The sequence below is a fragment of the Triticum urartu genome, chromosome 5A (assembly GCF_056163025.1).
Source record: "Triticum urartu cultivar PI428250 chromosome 5A, HENAU_Tu73, whole genome shotgun sequence".
Taxonomy (NCBI): domain Eukaryota; kingdom Viridiplantae; phylum Streptophyta; class Magnoliopsida; order Poales; family Poaceae; genus Triticum; species Triticum urartu.
This window is the reverse complement of record NC_141877.1, coordinates 591,093,575-591,118,082: the sequence shown is the minus strand read 5'-3', so window position 1 is coordinate 591,118,082 and position 24,508 is coordinate 591,093,575. Positions and strand designations below refer to the sequence as shown.

The 24,508-nt window shown below is 47.0% G+C and overlaps 1 protein-coding gene and 1 pseudogene across 1 annotated transcript; one reads left to right on the top strand and one right to left on the bottom strand.

Annotated features, from left to right (window-relative positions):
* The first annotated feature begins 303 nt into the window (after window positions 1-303).
* On the top strand, window positions 304-8,239 carry LOC147973136 (protein FAR1-RELATED SEQUENCE 5-like; annotated as a pseudogene).
* Window positions 8,240-9,242: 1,003 nt separating this feature from the next.
* On the bottom strand, window positions 9,243-10,343 carry LOC147973135 (uncharacterized). The gene is made up of 3 exons (XM_087524486.1): window positions 10,161-10,343; window positions 9,576-9,841; window positions 9,243-9,444 (listed from the first exon to the last, which is right to left on the bottom strand). Exons 1-3 carry the CDS (start codon window positions 10,341-10,343, stop codon window positions 9,243-9,245), a joined length of 651 nt encoding a protein of 216 aa, XP_087380612.1.
* Window positions 10,344-24,508: the final 14,165 nt, after the last annotated feature.

The following is a 24,508-nucleotide window of genomic DNA, read 5'->3' as shown; positions in this document are numbered from 1 at the left end:
CTTTTGCGTCCCCGGATAAGCCATTACTGAGACAACCACCAAATAGTGCTTGGACAATTTTACAAACCGGAAAACGGTGACTTTGATGGAGACCAGCGACTTAGGCCGTTTTGGCGATTAGGCGGCGTAAGCAAGCTCGGAGGTGACTGAACATGGCCGTGGCTATGGGGGAGGCGGCTCGTCCTCGCCGGTTTGAAGATGGCCAGCAGAAGCAACCCATGACAAGAGAATAATCCGGCGACACTAGGAAGTAGAACCGGTTTTGAGGCCCTCCGTGACTGCAGCGGCAGCGGAGGCAGGACCATGGTAGCGTTGACGGCTCAAGGCGACAGGGGTAATGACTCAGGTGAGCCACGGGTCAAAAGTAGACCCAGGCAGGGATGCAACGTTGTTGGCAGCTTGTCAGGCTCAGCACAGGCAGAAACGAGCCGGGCACGCAACGGCGGCGTTTCACGGGTGGCTCGTGCCGCTGCTGGAGGTGAAGACGAGGCAGCGCATGGTGGGGCCATGGGCCAGGCGATGGCGGCGCGCGAGTACGGCGACTCGGCCAGCTGCTCTAGAACCCAGCGGAGATGATCGCCCAAGGCAATGGTGATTTGGCTGGAATGGTTCTTGGCGGGGGTGGCGGCGACTCCTTGCGCGGCGGACGGGGCGAGTCGACCACCGCTGCTTACGTACGAGTTTGAATCAGTTGCAGGAAACCTGTCCGTCTTGGCAACTTACGGCGGCTCATCATCAGCGGCGTAAAGCGGCTGGGCGGTTTAGAAGCGAGGCGGTCGCACGGGCGGTTCATTACAGGCGCGCAGCCGTACAGGAGCACGTGGAAAAACCGGACGCCGGGGGCGCACCGCAAGGATGAGGCGGCGGCGGAGGTGCGCAACAATGCGGGGCGACTCGGCCGTGTGAGGAGGCGTCTCAAGCGTGTTGAGTCGGGAGGGAACAGCTCGAAGCTTGTTTCAGTGGTTTGGCATAAACAGGGAAGAGCCGGCGGCGGTTGAAGTAGAAACCAGCGCGGCCGCGGCCAGTGGCGAAGGCGGCTTAGCGCGAATTGCACGGATTGTAAACCGGCAGAGGGCGCTCGGAACGGCGAGCCGGAGCCGGGCTGGAGTGCGTCAGCAATGACTCGGGGACGCGCTTCAGGCGACCATGGCGGCGGCGGCTCTCCGGAATAACACGCGAATCGGTTTGAGGCAACGCCAGGGATGGAGGCGGTTTACTGGCATGGCCATGGCAGGAGCATGCCGGCGCGAGATGAGGCCGAGGGCAAGTCGGAGTGAAGTTGCAGAGTCGAAGGTGATTTAGATCGGGCTGGCTCCTTGGCGAGTTAGGCAATGACTATGGCGTTTTGGAGTAGTAATTTTGGAGCAGAAGCCACGGCGACGGAGGCGGATGCAGGGCGATGCACGGCGGCCTGAGGCAGAGGCGGAGCCGGCGAGGCACAGCGGAGGCGGCCTGATGTGGTGAATCCGGGTCGGGGCCTAATCCGTTTCCGGGTCGTGGCAAACCAGCAGAAGGAGGCGAGTCGCGCTGCGGCGGCCAGGAGTCGAAATTGGGATGGCCTGGTCACGGGCGCTCGGAGGCGCGAGGCAGTGCAGTCGTGGCCTCAACAGTAGCAGAGGCGAGGTCGCAAGGGTGGCTCGAGGAGAGAGAGCTGCTCAAGGTTGTTCATAAGAGCCAACAGGAGGCAGGCGCAGGCCGGCGCCGGGTCAGAGCGAGGCGGGTTGCGGCCTACGGTGGCCTTGAGGCGCAGGCGCCGAGTTAGAGCCAGAAATAGGCGGCTCAAGGCGTGGCCCGACAGAAGCGACGACAATGATAGCAGCGGCTCTGTGGCGAGACGCGGTGTAGAAGGCCGGAGTGGCGGACAGTTGCGGCAGAACCAACGCGGGCAACGCGGGAGACCAGGCAGCGGACTTCTGCGGGCGTCCGGTTTGAGGCGTGGTGCAACAGAGGTGCGCCGGTGAAGCACGGCTGCAGCGGCAGCAGAGTCAGATTCCAAGTCCTCCTCCAGATCCTGGTCGTTTTGAGCAATCCAGCTCCGGGTCGTAATTGATTTTGATGAGATGTAGCAACTGACGCACGATCCTGATGATATACCCCGTAATACTTGGGTCGTGCTAACTGTCACACGTGTGGCAGGAAGGAAGACACACCACACGTCTCTAATTTAAACAGATTGTCACGTCATCGCATGCATGTATGTAGGAATTTTTTTGGATTTTCAGTTTTTAAAATGTTTTATCTCTTAAACGAAAAATCCGATTGAAAATCCGTTTCCACCATTAAATCCCTCGCGATGAGATTTTCGAAACTAGATCCCATGTTGATATGTTTTGATGAAATTTTTTTTGGATTAAAAGTTGCCATGTCTATTGCATATGAATTGCCATGATGTTTACACTGAAGTTGCCATGATATGTTTCAGCTATTTTCTTCTATATTTAAAAGTAAATTTTGACATTTATAAAACGGGGAATTAAGAAACTAGACTTGATATGAACCATAAACTAAAATTGCCATGATACATGCATGTAAAATTGCCATGGTTCATACAAAAAATAATTTTCATGGTCAAAGTACTGGAGTTGCCATCATCAAAATACTAAAATTGCCATGATTTACAAACTAAAATTGCCACATGGCAACTTTAGTTTAAGCCATATGGCAACTGCAGTGTAAACATCGTGGCAACTTCTGGCAAAAAAAAAATTCATCGAAACATATCAACATGGGGTCTAGTTTTGAAGATCTCGTCGAGACGGATTTAATGGTGAAAACGGATTTTTAGTTCGCTTTTTTTATTTAGGAGATACAACATTTTTAAACCGAAAACCAAAAAAATTTCTGCTGATGTCATCTATTCATACGTGGCAAAATGAGTGGTGATGGAGGCGTGTGGACGATGTGCAAACGCCCACACGTGTGGGCGTTAACATTTCCATAATACTTTCCTTAATACGTCTAGAAGTCCATCAAAAGCTGCACAAACTTTTGGGTCCGAATAACTGCCACACGTGTGGCATGGACGGGAACCCGCCCGCACGCCTCGTGTGGCATGGACGGGAACCGGCCCGCACGACCACGTCCGCGAGCACAAAAGTACGGCCCGCACGTTCGGTGTGTGGCAACCCCGCCCGCACTGCCCCGTCCGGGCCAGACGACCCGCTGCCCGCACGACCCAGCCGTTCCCGGCCTCCGATCCATCCCCTCTCTCGTCTGCCGCCATCGTCCCCCACCTCTCGAACCCCGACCTCCGTCGCCGGCCATCTCTGGTTGCCATGGCAACCAGGGCAGATCCGTAGGGCGCTCCCACCGCAAACCACACCCCAACCCTCCCCACCCCCAGCCCCCCACTCCAACCCAGCCCTCCAGAGACGATTATCTAAAACCAGGTGAAATCTCCCGATCTCATCCTTCTCATCCTTAAGGCTGAAAAATCTCCCGATCTTGTACTGGGTCCATGCTATAGGGGTAGAACACTGCATGGTTCAGTGTATATTCGCAATTGCCAGGCAGAATACACCAGATCTGCCATGTACTACGTTTGACATTAACTTAAGTTCATAGTTTAATTGACGCAAGTAGTTGGGTATGAAACGGATGAGTAGGAATCCCTAAAAAAGGGCAGGAAGGACAATTTTTGGAATGAAGGGGGTGGGAAAAATTAATTGCCACTTGTGTATAACGACAGTTACCACCTTTCGTTGTTAGTAGCTGCCACCTATTTTGACTTGTTGTTTGCCATCCCTATCTTCTATGTGCAAGCAGCAGAAGAATGCAATTCTTGTGGATTGTTGATGCCTTTTTGTTCATTCAGTGATTGAGAACACATCGGAAAGAAGCGAGACACGGAAAGAATGAATCACGAAGATGGCGCTGATGCTTGGGGTTCTCAAAGGCTAGAAACGCCCCCTTGGGATGCATCAGAGTACAGTCAACTCATCTCTGCAGGGCCGTTGCTGCCACTACTAGAACAATATGCAGGCGTAGGTATGATGCGTGATAACAAAAGAAGAGAACAGTTGCCATCTTCGCAATGATGAAGATGACATTCTACTTATGTCATACACTGTCATTTTTTCGCAGGTTCTTATGACCAAAACACTCATAGGGGCCCCCGTGGCAAGTTCAGTCACAAGGCGCTAACACTGACAAATGTACGGGCAGCCAACTTCAACTAGCTAGTATGTCTAATCAAGGTAATGCAAAACGAAAAAAGAGCACATACTGCTGTGGACATGAAAAATGAACATGCAAAAAAACTGGCAAAAGGACTCACGAGTTATCACGGGTGAAAATGCAGAGCCTTCATGCAGCACGTGGCATCAGGCAGCACCCATGTACCTGCCATCGACGTCATACACATGTGAGTCCATAAAAAAAGTGAAGTTGCGGATGCTCAATTAGCAGAAGGAGCATAGTTGACAACTACAATTGCCATGACTGGACATCTACAGTTGCCATGAATTTAAAACTACACTTCTCATCCCTGGACAACTGTTGTTGCCATCCCTGGACACCTGTAGTTGCCATGCCAGTGCAACTACATTTGCCATGCCATGGCAACTGCAGTTGCCATGAAGGAACAACTGCGGTTGCCATAACGATGCAACTACAGTTGCCATGCCAGTAAAACTGCAGTTGCCACATCAGGGGCAACTGCAGTTGCCGTGCTAGCACAAAACTGCATTTGCAATGAATTGCCCAACCACTACTATGCTTACAGGTTATTACGCTGGTGGTAACCTGGCAAACGTCTCATGGCAAGCTTCACAAATTGCAGGTGGAGCACGTCATTATGGTGTCACAAACCACACAAGATGGTCAAATGCAGCACAACAAGGTAAGGAAAAAAAACTGAACCACAAAAAACAGCGCTACATTTGTTATTTGTAGTTATTTGTAGGCAAAACAAATAGTTGCCATGTTTGTTGAACAGTAGCTGCCATGACTGGACAGCTACAGCTGCCATACATGTCCACGCGCAGACTCACGGCTTGCTGTTTGAAATGATGTCATGCCAAAACACTCAAAGATGTTGTGATCCGTTGCGATACACATGTTATCCAAACAAAAATCTTACTCTCGTACCTGTTTTTTCTATTACAGGGCCTACAACTACACTGAACAGCGGCACGGGGACATCTACGGCGGGGAGCTCTGAGCGCACGGAAGACGCGTTCCACCAGCCAGCAGACAATCATGCCGCAAACAATTTCGAGTCAGAGTCGGGAATGGCAATCATTCCAGCAATGCCGACAAGCACCCCTTTGAGCACAAGCACTGGCAACACTCAATTAGATGGAACTGCCGCCGATACCGAAGTGAATGATGAAACTGACGACGACGCACAAGGGGATGAAGATGGTGGGCAATCAGAGATCGTGGTACCTTAGCCACCGTACATTGGGCAGAGATTTGAATCGTTCGAACAAGCAAAGGAATACTACCAGACATATGCAAAGTTCCATGGATTTGCGGTCAACACCGAGTACCATAGGAAAATTAAGAAAACTAACGAGTACAGTAGAGGTGAGATGAGGTGCCACAAGGCACGGAGGAACAAGAAGGGGAAAGGTGTTGCGCCTGTCGTTCCGGAACGAAAGAGAGGTATCATTCTCAAGACTGAGTGCCCTGTCCGGTGTAAGCTAAACGTAGATGGAGCACAGTGGGTGGTCAATGAATATTTTGACGAGCACAACCACCAACTCATAAAGAAGTTCGACCTGGTAAAATTTCTGACCGCCCACAGAGGGTTCACCCCCGTCGAAAGGCAATTCGTAAAGCTGCTACATGATTGTAACGTCGTTCCATCAAGAATGGTACAGATACTATCTCTCATCCACGGCAAAAAGGAGACTTTGAGTAGCATGCCGTACATACCAGCTGACATCACAAACCTACAGGCCAAGTACCATAGAGAGAGCAAGTTGGCAGACATAGAGGCCACAATGGCCTACTTCGATGAAAAAGTGAAGGAAGATCCAGATTTCTTCTACAGGATAAGGTTGGACGACGAGGACCGTGTCAGGAACATGTATTGGGTGGATGGTGCTGCAAGGAGAGCCTACAAACATTTCCGAGATTGCATTTCATTCGACGCGACGTACCTCACCAATATGTACAAGATGCCATGCGCTCCGTTCATAGGAATAAATAACCGTAATCAGTCGTTGCAGTTCGGCTGCGGGCTCGTCCGGAACGAAGACACGGATGGGTACGTTTGGCTGTTCAAGACCTTCTTGGAGTGCATGGATGGGCTTGCTCCGATGAACATAATAACAAACCAAGATTTCAGCATGCGTGCAGGCATAGAGGAGGTCTTTCCGTTGGCAGTGCACAGGCACTGCAGGTGGCACATTATAAAGAAGGCTGAGGAGACGCTAGGACCATTCTTTGCTGACCGTCCAGAGCTGCACAAGGCATTCGAGCTGTGCGTGGACCACAGCTTGACGGTGGAGGAGTTTGAAAGGAGCTGGATGGCCATGACTGAAACACATCAAGTCCAAGACAACGAGACTCTTGTTAGCCTGTGGGAGAAGCGAATGTACTGGGTGCCGGCCTACTTCATGCAGTGCTTCTTCCCCTTTCTGCAGACTACGCAGCGCAGCGAGGGGTTCAATGCTGTTTTGAAGCGGTACGTCAGCCCTGGCAACTCATTGCTACAGTTTGCCAAACAGTACACAGCTTTGCAACAAAAAATTCTGGGATCTGAGCTACAGCAAGAAGCGACTACGGCACTAAAGCAGCCAAAATTGCTAACGTATTTACCGATAGAGAGGCAAATGAGCAAGATATACACCAACAAGATCTTTAACAAGTAAGTCAGTTGCGTTACAGTCTTATTTGCAGAAAAAGCACCAAGTCAGTAGGTGCCTTATAGAGTGCAATGCAGTTGCCATGTTTAATGAAATACTGTTTGCCATGCTTACTCAGCTGCATGTTGCCATGTTCAATGAAAATTCTATTTTGCCATGCTTGCTCGGGTGCATTTTCCTTGTTGAATGAAGTTCAGTTGCCATGTTTAATGCACTGTGCTTCCATTGGGGCATGTTGGCATGCAAATGCCAATGTCAACTGGAAAAAATGTTATATTGGCGACACATATGCCGAAATGCAGTTGCCATGTTTAATAAAATGCATCTGCCATGTTTGTTGAAATGCAATTGACATGTTTACTCAACTGTAGATGCCATGTTTAAATAAAAGGGCAGTTGTCATGTTTTATGCAATGTGCTTCCATTGGGGAATGTTGGTGTGGAAAAATGACGATGTCCAGTTGAAAATGTACTACAGTTGCCATGTCTAGTGTAGTACAGTTGCCATGTCTAGTGTACTGCATTTGCCATGTCTAGTGTACTGCATTTGCCATGTTCAACGTACTATATTTGCCATGTTCAATGAACTATGTTTGCCATCTTCAAACAAAATGTATTTCTATTTCCATGACAACATAAGGTGGTACAAGAAAAGAGCGCACGATAGTTTAACAGAAAACACACAAAACTTGCAGATTCCAGGAAGAAATAAAGCGTGCCAGCATGTTCACGGCTTTCCAGGTGGACGAACATACGTTCAAGGTGTGTTCTATTTTGGGCATGTCAGATTCAGAACTGAAGACCCGGACAAAGGAAGGAACTACTTCGTCAAAGCCTCGATAGGCGAAGGCGAGTACTACTGCCAATGCTGCAAGTTCGAACGGGACGGCATTGTGTGCTGTCACATACTAAAAGTAATGGACATGAACGCTGTGACACGGATGCCCCGCCATTTCATAAGGCGGCGATGGACTTGGGACGCTGACGATGCGTTGGCGCCGCAGATAACATACGCAGTTCTGGCTGTGCATGACGAGAGACCTGAGTCAACCATGGAAGCCGTGGGGCACGTTGTGCTGACAAAGAACTATGCTGAGCAAATTGATGAAGCGTGCAAGAGTGATGAGACAGCGAGAGTCGCAGAAAAACACAGGAAGGCACTGAAAAGAGAGCTTGATGAGATCAAGAAGAGGAAAGCTGAGGAAGCCTTACACCGGTTCCCCCGCACATCAAGTGTGCCTTCATCCACGGGGCCATCATCTGAAAACTCGGAGATAGGATCTGGAACAGCAAGCACACAGACCCAGGTCAGGAACCCACCCCGTTCTATCACAAAGGGTCGTCCAAGAGAGATAAGGTACAAGTCGGGATTGGAGATCCAAGCAAAACACAAGAAAACGAAGAAAGGGGCGGGCAATCCATGAGCAAAAATTGGGGCGATGTGACATGGTCCTTGTGGACATTTTGTTTTGTACCCTAGATGATGAGAATTTTTTTTAAAAAAATTGGGAGAATGACTCTTGAGGGGCATCAGAAGTGGAAGGAAAATTCATTGAATGGATAAATGCAGTTGCCATGTTATGGGTACTTAATCTTCCATGTTATGTGTAGTTAATTTGCCATGTTATGTGTAGTTGGTCTGCCATGCTATTTTATACTAAATATGCCATGCTATTTTATACTAAATATGACATGCTATTTTATACTAAATATGCCATGCTAGTTGTACTGGATCTGCCATTTTAGTTGTACTGGATCTGCCATGTTAGTTGTACTGTATCTGCCATGTTAATTATGCTGGATCTGCCATGTTGGTTGTACTGTATCTGCCATGTTAGCTGTACTGAAAATATGCCATGGTATTTGTAATGACTCTGCATGGCATATATTTCCATGACAATACGACGCGGTTTAGAGACACATAGTGTGTTGTGTGCAAATGTATGGGAAACAAGTTGGAAAAATCGTAACGTGCATAAACCGCAGCAAAGGTTGTGGCTACACGATCAACCTACCCATGCTAGCCGGTGCAGTTAGCGATGAAAAAGAAGAAGCAAAACAGCCAAAATGAAAAACGACGATGACTTTCACTACCCATGTCTGATGAACTACATTTTCCATCTTTTTTAAAACATCGTAGACGCATTCGAAACAGCAAACCGGTGCTAGAAATGATGAAACCATTGTAATAATGACAAACATAAAAACATATCTGCTGTAACGCCTAAAATAGGTTCATGTCCACACATATATTATAGAAACTATTCAAATGTCGCTCACACACCACCACTACATAGTTAGGCTACGCAGGGTTGTAGTCATAACATAGCACACAAACATAGTTTTCAACGAGAAACAAAGAGATAGTACCTTACATTCCTCGGCAACAGAATGTAAGGTATGCGTCTGGTGTGTAACGCCACGTGATCACTTGTACTTCTTGATGTCTTTCTTGACAGCTTCCTCCACGAACTCGCGTGCTCCGGACCGCTTGTTGAAATCTTCATTCGTCAACCAGTTCCATGTGTAGATTTTCCGGAGCTCAACGACCGTTGCAGCTGTGATAGGAGGGACAATTCTGCCTTCCCACTTTGCAAAGTATTCCAGCGCATGAAAGCCACAGTCCGTCCTGCACGAGGAAAAGAGTCAGGTGAACACGCAAAAAGGACAGTCGTAACAAAGATAGACTTCAATTCAGATGTGACAACAAAAGAGGGGTTGGATTGATGTAAATGACACATGAAGGAAGGAAGAAATTACGTGTTCCCTTGCTTCGCAGTCGCCACATACTTAGTCGGGAAATGCCTGATCTGGACCTTTGAATGTTTGTAGTGACGGTTCCATGTCTCTTTGAGGTTGTTAATGAAGAATTCGACATGCGTAGTAAGGTCTGCATCAGCTTCCGAACGGATTGAATCAAGCACCTCAAAACGTTGGTTCTTTAGGTCAAGACAGATCGCATAGTGGTGACCACACTTGTCGTGTGGGTCATGTGGTGCAAGCTCCTGGAACATGGGGAACATGACCTGCATTTAAAAGTGAAGAATGAGAAGCAGAGTTCACATAAAGAACAGCAGGAGGGACAAAAAAATTAGAATCACGTAGAATGTTTGGTTATGGGTGGGGGTAGTTGAAAGAAAGTTGACGTCCATGTATGAACAAAATGTGCCGTGTATTTTACTATCAAGTTGCCACATAGTTTGCACGGGATGCAAAAATCAAGAAGTCAGTGTGCACGGCAGCTGTTGCCACATGAAAACATCTGCCACATAAACACAAAGTGCAGATGATGGAAAAAAACCACACCATGTGAAAAAACATTGCAGACAGGGAAGGAGTACTCACATATTTCTTCAGTGTGAGCTTGAATTCACCATGTTGAGCAAAATTCTTCCTCAGGATTTTGTGGTGGAAGTCACCATCCCATATTTTACAGGTCACACTGTAATGCATGATTATCTTGTCGGCACACACATCGGTGTGATTGTTGATGTAGTCGATCCCGCATGCAACTACATTCGTCGACATTTTACCGTTTGGCCTCACGGACTCGGCAAGATCACCCAGCTCGACGTACGTCGCTCCGCATTGAATGACTTTGGTTCTGTCCAAAGATAAGCTGTATGAAAACGATATGACATGGAATAATCATGCCTACTAAGTAAAAAAATATATGAAAGAACTAAAACGTAAGCGGATCGTGTATAGAAAGTACGAAGAAGATGAATGGTAAAAAAGGAGCAAAGCAAAATGAGAGATTATGGGGTGTGGTCATTTATGCTTTTAGCTCCTTCATGTGCTTGCTGCTGGCCCTCGCATTTCCAAACCGCTTGACGATATCGTACAGCTGGGTCTGTTCCTTAGTGGCCCTGAATTCGGGCTCGTAGTCTTCTGCGGGAGGTGGGTGAACTACCCTCTGCTACCTCACAGAACCAGGAGTGGCACTCCTAATGGTATTCTCAGATATCGTATCTGCAGGCACGTTGGAACTTGATTGCATGCCCTTGCCCTCATGAGGACCTCCTCTGCAATGCTGCCTCCTCAATCATGCGGTAAGCTTCGTCAAGTGACGTTGAAATCTCCTCATGGGTGGCTGCAATGATAAAAAAAGTGGGTTAGGATACCTAGAAAATCAAAAACAGATGGATTGTGAGAAGATAGGGTGCATGATGTGAGATGTAGGTAGAAAAAGTGGGGCAGTTGCCATGTGTGGTCCAACTACAGTGGCCATGTCGTAGCAACTACAATTGCCATGTAGTTGCACTGTAGTTTCCATCTAGTTGGACTGTAGTTGCCATGTCACAGCAACTACATTTGCCATGTTGTGTCAACTCCATTTGCCATGTGATTGCCGTATGAAAAAATGCAGCATGGAAACAAAAAATGCAGGCGACATGGCGTGGCAAATCCAGTTGCCATGTGTAATGCACTGTATTTGCCATGTGACAGCAACTACAGTTGCCATGTTGAATCAACTTCAGTTGCCACGTGGTTGCCCAAATGTCAAATGCAGCATGGCAGCAAAAAAATGTAGGTGACATGGTACATCAAATCCAGTTGCCATGTCATCACATGTCAGTTGCCATCACAAGTGAGAACCCCCCAAAATATATGATTGGGACAAAAGTCAAACTACAAAGATGTATACAAGAAAAATCATAAGGACATGACAAGTGTACCTTGCACAATCGGCTCTGCGAACTTGACAGCCTTCCTGCCCTCGACCATTGGCTGCGCCATCATTGCGGGCATGCCTCCTGGGAAAGCAAAGGCAACTGGCATAGGATCTTGCACCACCGGTTGATCTTGACTGATGCCAAGGCTGAAGCTCGGTGGGGTAAAGGCCATTGGGTGCCTTTCATTCCTACTGGCCGGACCACGAACGACTTGCGGGGCAAAATCCAAGGGTGAAAGATCGACAAACATATCTGAATCGGTCGCTACAGAATGATCGGCCTTATTTGCAGGGCGGGGCATGTTGTTAGTGGTATCAGCCGCAGCTTTCATGACAATCTTCTTGTTTGGGCTGTAGGGGACACCGACATTGACTGGGAGCTTGGAAGTGCGCAGATTTATGCTGGGGATTTCCACTGCGGGTAAAGGCGCAGTCTGCTCCGGTTTTTCACCTGCGTCACTCGTGTTCGGCTTGACACCTGCATCAGTTGTGCTCCGGTCTTCCGGTTTCTCCATCACATTGCTTTTGGTAGGTGGCGGGAACAGTGTGGACGCAGGAACATAACCAGACTCGTCTCTCCTGCTCCTAGCTACAGCCGGTGCGTTGGGTATGTCTGTTGGTTGCTTGCGGGGGCTACGACGCCTAGGTGGAAGACCAGCACGCATAACAGTCGCCTTAGCAGTATCTGCACCGACAGGACCTGGAGCTGTTGTGCCAGGACTCTCACCTGTAGATGGCATATCCTTGTGAACTGCCGCCTCAGCCGCTTCTGTCATGGACACAGGAGTGCCACCACGCACGCGCTTGGAATCAGTGTCAGATGAGCGGGAATCTTCCTTGCTTAGGTTCGTCTCGGGAGCGTCCACTTCAACGCTTGCTGATGGGGTGGCATGGATCACAGCAGCATCCTTCATTGCCAGAAGAGTTGGCAATATTTTAGCTGTCCTGGCAGATACCGACTCGTCACTCCCCGATGTACGGATGCCTGTTGTTCTAGCCTGCAAATCTGCAGCCGGCGGAGATGGTCGGCCACTTGCATCAGAGTTGATGGGAGGGGTCAACGGTGCAGCAGCAGTATTGTCGCCTGGTGCCTCATGTACATCTGAGTTGCCCCCTGTTGACAACCTTGAATGCAGGCGTTCGAGCGGGTCCTTACTGATAGGCTTGGCCCCGCGCGTAGTAGTCTTCTTCACCCTGCAAAAAAAATAAAGCACACGAAAAAGGTATTAAAAATGAACGAAATATGTTTGCCTTGGTAGAAATCTTAAAAAAACGAAAAACAAGTGGAAAAGTTGGTAGTTGCCATGTAAGGGGAACGTGAGTTGCCATGTGTCATAATTAGCAGTTGCCATCCAGCAGCAGTTGCCATGTTAGCCAAACTGAAGAATGATAAAAATGTCTGATCTGCCATGAATGCAATTTCAAACCTAGGTGTGGGATGAGCTCACAAGCCAACGGTAAAGATGGCAGTTGCCATTAGGTACATAAAGTTACCATTTGGCCTAGATTCCAGTTGCCATGTAAAAACAATAGGAGTTGCCATACACTTAAAAAGGAAGGAAAAAATCATTTGGAGAACAGCAGTTGCCACGTGGGGGCGATTGTTGGAAATATGCCCTAGAGGCAATAATAAATTAGTTATTATTATATTTCATTGTTCATGATAATCGTTTATTATCCATGCTAGAATTGTATTGATAGGAAACTCAGATACATGTGTGGATACATAGACAACACCATGTCCCTAGTAAGCCTCTAGTTGACTAGCTCGTTGATCAACAGATGGTTACGGTTTCCTGACCATGGACATTGGGTGTCGTTGATAACGGGATCACATCATTAGGAGAATGATGTGATGGACAAGACCCAATCCTAAGCCTAGCACAAAGATCGTGTAGTTCGTATGTTAAAGCTTTTCTAAATGTCAAGTATCATTTCCTTAGACCATAAGATTGTGCAACTCCCGGATACCGTAGGAATACTTTGGGTGTGCCAAACGTCACAACGTAACTGGGTGGCTATAAAGGTGCACTACGGGTATCTCCGAAAGTGTCTATTGGGTTGGCACGAATCGAGACTGGGATTTGTCACTCCGTGTGACGGAGAGGTATCTCTGGGCCCACTCGGTAGGACATCATCATAATGTGCACAATGTGATCAAGGAGTTGATCACGGGATGATGTGTTACGGAACGAGTAAAGAGACTTGCCGGTAACGAGATTGAACAAGGTATCGGGATACCGACGATCGAATCTCGGGCAAGTATCGTACCACTAGACAAAGGGAATTGTATACGGAATTGATCGAATCCTCGACATCGTGGTTCATCCGATGAGATCATCGTGGAACATGAGGGAACCAACATGGGTATCCAGATCCCGCTGTTGGTTATTAACCGGAGAACGTCTCGGTCATGTCTGCATGGTTCCCGAACCCGTAGGGTCTACACACTTAAGGTTCGATGACGCTAGGGTTATAAAGGAAGTTTGTATGTGGTTACTGAATGTTGTTCAGAGTCCCGGATGAGATCCCGGACGTCACGAGGAGTTTCGGAATGGTCCGGAGGTAAAGATTTATATATCGGAAGTCCTGTTTTGGTCATCAGAAAAGTTTCGGGTTTTATCGGTAACGTACCGGGACCACCGGGAGGGTCCCGGGGGTCCACCAAGTGGGGCCACAAGCCTCGGAGGGCTGCATGGGCCAACTGTGGGAGGGGACCAGCCCCAGGTGGGCTGGTGCGCCCCCCCACAAGGGCCCAAGGTGCCTAAGGGGAGGAGGGGGGCAAACCCTAAGGGCAGATGGGCCTTAGGGCCCATGCCTGGTGCCCCTCCCTCTCCCCCTCCACCTGGCCGCCACCCAGATGGGATCTGGGGCCTGCCGCCACCCCTAGGGAGGGAACCCTAGGTGGGGGCGCAGCCCCTCCCCTCCCCCTATATATACTTGAGGTTTGGGCTGCCCAAGACACACGAGTTCCTCTCCTTCTTGGCGCAGCCCTACCCCTCTCCCTCCTCGTCTCTTGCGATGCTTGGCGAAGCCCTGCTGGAGTACCACACTCCTCCACCACCACCACGCCGTTGTGCTGCTGCTGGATGGAGTCTTCCTCAACCTCTCCCTCTCTCCTTGCTGGATCAAGGCATGGGAGACGTCACCGGGCTGTACGTGTGTTGAACGCGGAGGTGCCGTCCGTTCGGCACTAGGATCTTCGGTGATTTGGATCACGACGAGTACGACTCCTTCAACCCCGTTCTCTTGAACGCTTCCGCTTAGCGATCTACAAGGGTATGTAGATGCACTCTCCTTCCCCTCGTTGCTGGTTTCTCCATAGATAGATCTTGGTGACACGTAGGAAAATTTTGAATTTCTGCTACGTTCCCCAACAGTGGCATCATGAGCTAGGTCTATTGCATAGATTCTATGCACGAGTAGAACACAAAGTAGTTATGGGTGTTGATTTTGTTCAATATGCTTACCGTTACTAGTCCAATCTTGTTTCGACGGTATTGTGGGATTTAGCGGCCCGGACCGACCTTACACGTACTCTTACGTGAGACTGGTTCCGCCGACTGACATGCACTAGTTGCATAAGGTGGCTAGCGGGTGTCTGTCTCTCCCACTTTAGTCGGAACGGATTCGATGAAAAGGGTCCTTATGAAGGGTAAATAGCAATTGGCATATCATGTTGTGGTTTTGCGTAGGTAAGAAACGTTCTTGCTAGAAACCCATAGCAGCCATGTAAAACAAGCAAACAACAATTAGAGGACGTCTAACTTGTTTTTGCAGGGTATACCATGTGATGTGATATGGCCAAAAGGATGTGATGAATGATATATGTGATGTATGAGATTGATCATGTTCTTGTAATAGGAATCACGACTTGCATGTCGATGAGTATGACAACCGGCAGGAGCCATAGGAGTTGTCTTAATTTATTTATGACCTGCGTGTCAACATAAACGTCATGTAATTACTTTACTTTATTGCTAATCGTTAGCTGTAGTAGTAGAAGTAATAGTTGGCGAGCAACTTCATGGAGACACGATGATGGAGATCATGATGATGGAGATCATGGTGTCATGACGGTGACAAGATGATCATGGAGCCCCAAGATGGAGATCAAAGGAGCTATATGATATTGGCCATATCATGTCACTATTATTTGATTGCATGTGATGTTTATCATGTTTTTGCATCTTGTTTACTTAGAACGATGGTAGTAAATAAGATGATCCCTCATAATAATTTCAAGAAAGTGTTCCCCCTAACTGTGCACTGTTGCGATAGTTCGTTGTTTCGAAGCACCACGTGATGATCGGGTGTGATAGATTCCAACGTTCACATACAACGGGTGTAAGACAGATTTACACATGCAAACACTTAGGTTGACTTGACGAGCCTAGCATGTACAAACATGGCCTCGGAACACAGAAGATAGAAAGGTCGAACATGAGTCGTATAGGAGATACGATCAACATGAAGATGTTCACCGATGTTGAATAGTCCGTCTCACGTGATGATCGGACACGGCCTAGTTGAATCGGATCATGTAATCACTTAGATGACTAGAGGGATGTCTATCTGAGTGGGAGTTCATAAGATGAACTTAATTATCCTGAACATAGTCAAAAGGTCTTCGCAAATTATGTCGTAGCTCGCGCTTCAGTTCTACTGTTTAGATATGTTCCTAGAGAAAATTTAGTTGAAAGTTGATAGTAGCAATTATGCGGACAGTAGAAAGCTTATGTCCTTAATGCACCGCTCAGTGTGCTCAACCCCAAACGTCGTTTGTGGATGTTACGAACATCGGACATACACGTTTAGATAACTACGTGATAGTTCAGTTAAACGGTTTAGAGTTGAGGCACCAAAGACGTTTTCGAAACATCGCGGAACATATGAGATGTTTTGAGGGATGAAATTTGGATTTTAAGCTCGTGCCCACGTTAGGAAGTATGAGACCTCCGACGATTTTCTTAGCCTGCAAACTAAGGGAGAAAAGCTCAATCGTTGAGCTTGTGCTCAGATTGTCTGAGTGCGACAATCACTCGAATCGAGTGGGAGTTGATCTTCCAGAGATAGTGATGTTTCTCCAAAGTCATTGCCACCAAGATGCTAGAGCTTCGTGATGAACTATAACATATCAGGGATAGATATGATGATCCATGAAATATTCGCGATGTTTGACACCGCGAAAGTAGAAATCAAGAAGGAGCATCAATTGTTGATGGTTAGTGAAACCACTAGTTTCAAGAAGGGCAAGGGCAAGAAGGGATACTTCATGAAACGACAAATCAGCTGCTGCTCTAGTGGAGAAACCCAAGGTTGAACCCAAACCCGAGACTAAGTGCTTCTGTAATAAGGGGAACAACCACTGGAGCAGAATTACCCTAGATACTTGGTAGATGAGAAGGTTGGCAAGGTCGATAGAAGTATATTGGATGTACATTGTGTTAATGTGTACTTTACTAGTACTCCTAGTAGCACCATGGTATTAGATACCGGTTCAGTTGCTAAATGTTAGTAAACTCGAAATAAAAGGCTGCGGAGTAAACGAATACTAGCTAAAGGTGAGCTGGCAATATGTGTTGGAAGTTTTTCCAAGCTTGATGTGATCAAGCATTGCACGCTCCCTCTACCATCGAGATTGGTGTTTGCGTTGAGCATAGACATGATTGGATTATGTCTATCGCAATACGGTTATTCATTTAAGGAGAATAATGGTTACTCTGTTTATTTGAATAATACCTTCAATGGTCTTGCACCTAAAATGAATGGTTTGTTGAATCTCGATCGTAGTGATACACATGTTCATGCCAAAAGATATAAGATAGTAATGATAGTACCACCTACTTGTGGCACTGCCACGTAAGTCATATCGGTATAAAACGCATGAAGAAGCTCCATGTTGATGGATCTTTGGGCTCACTCGTTTTGAAAAGTTTGAGACATGCGAACCATGTCTATGGGTGTATATGCATGAAGAAACTCCATGCAAATGGACCGTTTGGACTCACTTGATTTTGAATCACTTGAGACATGCAAATCATACCACATGGGCAAGATGACTGAAAGCCTCGTTTTCAGTAAAATGGAACTAGAAAGAAACTTGTTGGAAGTAATACATTTTGATGTGTGCAGTCCAATGAGTGCTGAGGCGTGTAGTGGATATCGTTATGTTCTTACTTCACAAATGATTTGAGTAGATGTTGAGTATATTTACTTGATGAATCATGAGTCTGAATTATTGAAAGGTTCAAGTAATTTCAGGGTGAAGTTGAAAGATCATCGTGACAAGAGGATAAAATATCTATGATATGATCATAGAGATGAATATCTGAATTACGAGTTTGGCACAGAATTAAGACATTGTGGAAATTGTTTCACAACTAATACAGCCTGGAACACCATAGTGTGATGATGTGTCCGAACATCATAACTGCACCCTATTGGATATGATGCATATCATGGTGTCTCTTATCGAATTACCACGATAGTTTATGGGTTAGGCATTAGAGACAACCACATTCACTTTAAATAGGGCACCACGTAATTCCGATGAGATGACACCGTATGAACTATGGTTTAGAGAAACCTAAGCTGTCATTTCTTAAAAGTTTGGGGCTGCGACGCTTATGTGAAAAAGTTTCAGGCTGATAAGCTCGAACCCAAAGAGGATAAATGCATCTTCATAGGACACCCAAAACAGTTGGGTATACCTCCTGTCTCAGATCCGAAAGCAATAAGGGATTGTTTCTAGAATCGGGTCCTTTCTCGAGGAAAAGTTTCTCTCAAAGGAATTGAGTGGGAGGATGGTGGAGACTTGATGAGGTTATTGAACCGTCACTTCAACTAGTGTATAGCAGGGCACAAAGAGTTGTTACTGTGGCACCTACACCAATTGAAGTGGAAGCTTATGATATTGATCATGAGACTTCGGATCAAGTCACTCCCAAACCTCGTAGGATGACAAGGATGCGTAAAACTTCAGAGTGGTACGTAATCCAGTCTTGGAAGTCATGTTGCTAGACAACAATGAACCTACGAGCTATGGAGAAGCGATGGTGGGCCCGGATTCCGATAAATGGCTCGAGGCCATAAAATCTGAGAGAGGATCCATGTATGAAAACAAAGTGTAGACTTTGGTAGAACGGCTCGATGGTCGTAAGGCTGTTGAGTACAGATGGTTTTTTAAAAGGAAGATGAACAATGATGGTAAATGTCACCATTAAGAAAGCTCGACTTGTCGTTAAGATGTTTTCCGACAAGTTCAAGGAGTTGACTACGATGAGACTTTCTCACTCGTAGCGATGCTAAGAGTCTGTTGGAATTATATTAGCATTATTTATGAAATCTTGCAGATAGGATGTCAAACATTGTTTCCTCGACGATTTTCTTGAGGAAAGGTTGTATGTGATACAACCGGAAGGTTTTGTCAATCCTGAAAGATGCTAATAAGTATGCAAAGCTCCAGCAATCCTTCTAAGGACTGGAGTAAGCATCTCGGAGTTGGAATGTATGCTTTGATGAGATGATCAATGATTTTGGGTGTATACAAAGTTTATGAGAAACTTGTATTTCCAAAGAAGTGAGTGGGAGCACTATAGAATTTCTGATGAATATATGTTGTTGACATATTGTTGATCAGAAATAACCTAGGATTTCTGGAAAGCATATAGGGTTATTTGAAAGTGTTTTTCAATAGAAAACCTGGATTAGGCTACTTGAACATTGAGCATCAAGATCTATGAGGATAGATCAAAAACGCTAAATGGTACTTTCAAATGAGCACATACCTTGACATGATCTTGAAGGTGTTCAAGATGGATCAGTCAAGGAAGGAGTTCTCGCCTGAGTTGTAAGGTATGAAGTTAAGACTTAAAGCTCGACCGCGGCAGAAGAAAGAGGAAGGACAAAGGTCGTCCCCTATGCTTTTGTCATAGGCTCTATACGGTATGCCATGCTGAGTACCGCACCTGATGTGTGCCTTGCCACATGTCTGGCAAGAGGGTACAAAGGTGATCCAAGAGTGGATCACTAGATAGCGGTCAAAATTATCTTTGGAGTAATAAGGACATGTTTCTCGATTATGGAGGTGATAAAGAGTTCGGCGTAAAGGGTTACACCGATGCAAGCTTTAACACCTATCCGAATGACTCTGAGTAGCAAACCAGATACGTATAGTGGAGCAACCATTTGGAATAGCTCCAAGTGGATCGTGGAAGCAACATTTATAATATGACCTAGAGATTTGCAAAGTACATACGGATCTAATTGTTGCAGACCCATTGACTAAAACCTCTCTCACAAGCAAAACATGATCAAACCCCAGAACTCATTGAGTCTTAACCACATGATGATGTGAACTAGTTTAGTGACACTAGTAAACTCTTTGGATGTTGGTCACATGGCGATGTGACCTGTGAATGTTAATCACATGGTGATGTGAACTAGATTATTGACTCTAGTGCAAGTGGGAGACTGTTGGAAATATGCCCTAGAGGCAATAATAAATTAGTTATTATTATATTTCCTTGTTCATGATAATCGTTTATTATCCATACTAGAATTGTATTGATAGGAAACTCGGATACATGTGTGGATACATAGACAACACCATGTCCCTAGTAAGCCTCTAGTTGAATAGCTCATTGATCAATAGATGGTTACGGTTTCCTGACCATGGACATTGGATGTCATTGATAACAGGATCACATCATTAGGAGAATGATGTGATGGACAAGACCCAATCCTAAGCCTAGCACAAAGATCATGTAGTTCATATGCTAAAGCTTTTCTAAATGTCAAGTATCATTTCCTTAGACCATAAGATTGTGCAACTCCCGGATACCGTAGGAATACTTTGGGTGTGCCAAACGTCACAACGTAATTGGGTGGCTATAAAGGTGCACTACGGGTATCTCTGAAAGTGTCTGTTGGGTTGGCACGAATCGAGGCTGGGATTTGTCACTCCGTGTGACGGAGAGGTATCTCTGGGCCCACTCGGTAGGACATCATCATAATGTGCACAATGTGATCAAGGAGTTGATCATGGGATGATGTGTTACGGAACGAGTAAAGAGACTTGCCGGTAACGAGATTGAACAAGGTACCGGGATACCGACGATCGAATCTCGGGCAAGTATCATACCACTAGACAAAGGGAATTGTATACGGGATTGATCGAATCCTCGACATCGTGGTTCATCCGATGAGATCATCGTGGAACATGTGGGAACCAACATGGGTATCCAGATCCTGCTGTTGGTTATTAACCGGAGAACGTCTCGGTCATGTCTGCATGGTTCCCGAACCCGTAGGGTCTACACACTTAAGGTTCGATGATGCTAGGGTTATAAAGGAAGTTTGTATGTGGTTACCGAATGTTGTTCGGAGTCCCGGATGAGATCCTGGATGTCACGAGGAGTTCCGTAATGGTCCGGAGGTAAAGATTTATATATGGGAAGTCCTGTTTTGGTCATCGGAAAAGTTTCGGGTTTTATCGGTAACGTACCGGGACCACCGGGAGGGTCCCGGGGGTCCACCAAGTGGGGCCACAAGCCCCGGAGGGCTGCATGGGCCAAGTGTGGGAGGGGACCAGCCCCAGGTGGGCTGGTGCGCCCCCCCAAAAGGGCCCAAGGCGCCTAAGGGGAGGAGGGGGGCAAACCCTAAGGGTAGATGGGCCTTAGGGCCCATGCCTGGTGCGCCTCCCTCTCCCCCTCCACTTGGCCACCACCTAGATGGGATCTGGGGGCTGCCGCCACCCCTAGGGAGGGAACCCTAGGTGGGGGCGCAACCCCTCCCCTCCCCCTATATATACTTGAGGTTTGGGCTGCCCAAGACACACGAGTTCCTCTCCTTCTTGGCGCAGCCCTACCCCTCTCCCTCCTCGTCTCTTGCGATGCTTGGCGAAGCCCTGCTAGAGTACCACACTCCTCCACCATCACCACGCTGTTGTGTTGCTGCTGGATGGAGTCTTCCTCAACCTCTCCCTCTCTCCTTGCTGGATCAAGGCATGGGAGACGTCACCGGGCTGTACGTGTGTTGAACGCGGAGGTGCCATCCGTTCGGCACTAAGATCTCCGGTGATTTGGATCAGACGAGTACGACTCCTTCAACCCCGTTCTCTTGAACGCTTCCGCTTAGCGATCTACAAGGGTATGTAGATGCACTCTCCTTCCCCTCGTCCCTGGTTTCTCCATAGATAGATCTTGGTGACACGTAGGAAAATTTTGAATTTCTACTACGTTCCCCAACAGCGATGACAGAAGACAATGTGACAAGCTAAACGGATGCATTGTAAAATCAAGAAAATATAGCGCTATGTCAATGAAAGCGAATGAAAAAACCTACTTCCTGACTGCTTTCCTCATGTCTGGCAACACGTCAGGATCCCCGGTGTTGGTCGTCGTCGTGCGAGGAGATGACCTGGTGGAAGGGGTGTCACCGGCAATGGGGGCGCCTTTGTTCAACCGAGCAGAAACACGGGTTGGCGTTGGCGCCTGTTTCTTCGTAACTGCTCGTCCACCAGCTGTTGGCTCGCTGCACATATGAGATGGAGGAAAAAAAGGTGGCAATTGTCAGACAGCAAACTCGTTGCCACGCTTGACAAAAACAAGTGCAAAAAAAGGATGAGTCTGTTCGAAGAAAATAGACAAAGCAAAAAACTAAAATAAAAGTCGAACCTCTTCCTTGCAGCTACGGGGTCGGTCCTAGACCTCTTGCCAGCAGAACCCTGCCCAACACCCTCTGGATCCCTCCCCCTCTTTGATGGCAAAATCCCCTCGCCTCTCGCAACCATGTGTTGTTTCACTTTCTCCGGTTGGGGGACATCTGTTGCATCCTTGCCCTTGTTACCACCTGCGTGAACTTCAGCATGATCATCATCATCGGTGTCCTCTTAAACATTCTCCATGACATCGTCATCATCCTTGCTGAGACCAGCATCTCCACCTAGTTCATCTTGTGTGTCAGCAGGCTCTTGGGAACTGTTGTAGTCATACCGGCCACGGCAACCGGTTGGCCGGTGTGTACGTTCTGGGACAAACGAAGTGAACTGCCTCGCAACCGCGTCGCTGTCAGAGCCACTGAGGGACGTCCACCCCTCAACCAACTTCTCGAGCAAGCCGGTCATTCCAGATGCAAACTGCCCTATTAGATGCTCAACAGGTGCCCTCGCCTGTGCACGAAACAAAGAAGCATCAATGACCACCGTATTGCAATCACTTGCACGACATCAAAAAATACTCCACGGCAAACCATAGATGTAGATCTTTTGATTACCTCGGCAGGGCAAGACGGAGCTGAGTACACGTCCATCCACTTTACAAAGTTTTGAGGGCCCCCAAACACGCTATAGTCTATAGCATGCTTGTCCATCAGCTGGAAAGAACAAAAAAAGAAAAAAAAAGCTAGAACGTAAGAGAGAGAATGTAAGTTTAAGCACGAATGAAAAGGGTTGCCATGTGGAATGAGACATGGATACAGTACTCAGACAGCCATGGATAACAAAGGTAGTCATCTCTTATGACCCACAGACGGTTGCCTCATGCCAATTTGTAGGCATGCCGTGTGGGCAAAGAAACCAGAACTAACCTGCAGTTTTCCATATGTGGTGTCAGTAGCCTTGTCTGCGGCAAGCACGGCCTTGACAGCGTTGATAGTCCACGTAGAAACAGCAAACTTGTGCGCAGGCGGCGGGCCTCCTGTCCCAGTGAAATCCACGGTGGACAGGTTAAGACAGTCGACGTACATGAGCTGATGCAAAACAATTTTAAAAAGAAATAAATATCAGTTGCCATCATGGGTACTGTGTGGAGGAAAACAGGATAATATATGTTCCCATGGTAATCAAGTTGAGGTGCATGAAAGAATAGAAGAAAAAGAAGAAGATGCCATCTCCATGTGCTAATTGCCATCATAGTGTGATAGCAGTTGCCATGTTGTTACGATGGCAGTTGCTATCATAGTATGATGACAGTTGCCATACTAATATGATGGGAGTTGCCATATTGTCATTATGCCAGTTGCCATATTGTCATTATGGCAGTTGCCATCTTGATATGATCAGGTTGCCATCTTGTTATGATCAGGTTGCCATGCATGAATAAAAGTGTGTTAAAAAACAGTGTTCACAGAAAGAACTGGTAAAAAAATACCATTAAATGCAGTCGACAACCCTTTTGGTACATCTTGCTTGAGAATGCATCGTGCAGGAAGTCGGCAATAAACTTACACCAATTCATGTTCTTCACATTTCCCAGATTCGCCTGCACCACACAAAATTTCAGGACAAAAAAAGGTTGCCGCATCAGAAATCAAATGGAAAAAACATCGGAAAACGCTAGCAGTCACTAGCTTTACACATGACATCGGAGCCAAAAAGATCAAAGGAAAATAAAGTAGTGAAGATGGATCATTCACCAGGATGGGGAAGCATTAGTTGCTTGGGCGAAGAGAGGTGGTCGGCGCGAAAATAGCTGAGATGAGGTACATGAGTAGCTTCATCTTGAAAACATCTCCATGCGTCATCATGGCCTGCAGCGAATCTGCCACTGCGGACGTGTTCGGCATGGATTTAGACCCAGGAAACAAACGGGGGAACAGCGCTTCCTCGATCTCATTGTTGACCTCGTACGGGACTTTCATATGTCCACGAGGCACACCCAAAGTGCAGAACACGGATTCCTCGTTCAACGTTAGTCTTCCACGTCCCGGAATCACGAATTCCCTGGAGGCGGGGTCGTAGATCTCACCAAGCCAGTCGCATACAGGGTTGACAAGGTTCGTGCACCGGACATCCATCATAGACTGCATACCCATCTCAGTAGCAGCCCCCTTCTAATCGTCGATGAATTTGTCAGTCAACGCAGTCAGTCGTTCTTGGGAGGCTCTGTTGCGAATACGTTTCTTCTTTTGCAAAAAACAGACAAAAAGTGATCAGTTGTTGCCATGTTTTTACAAACAGTGATCAGTTGTTGCCATGTTTTGCAATGTCATGAAATTTTAGTTCGTGTCAGATGAC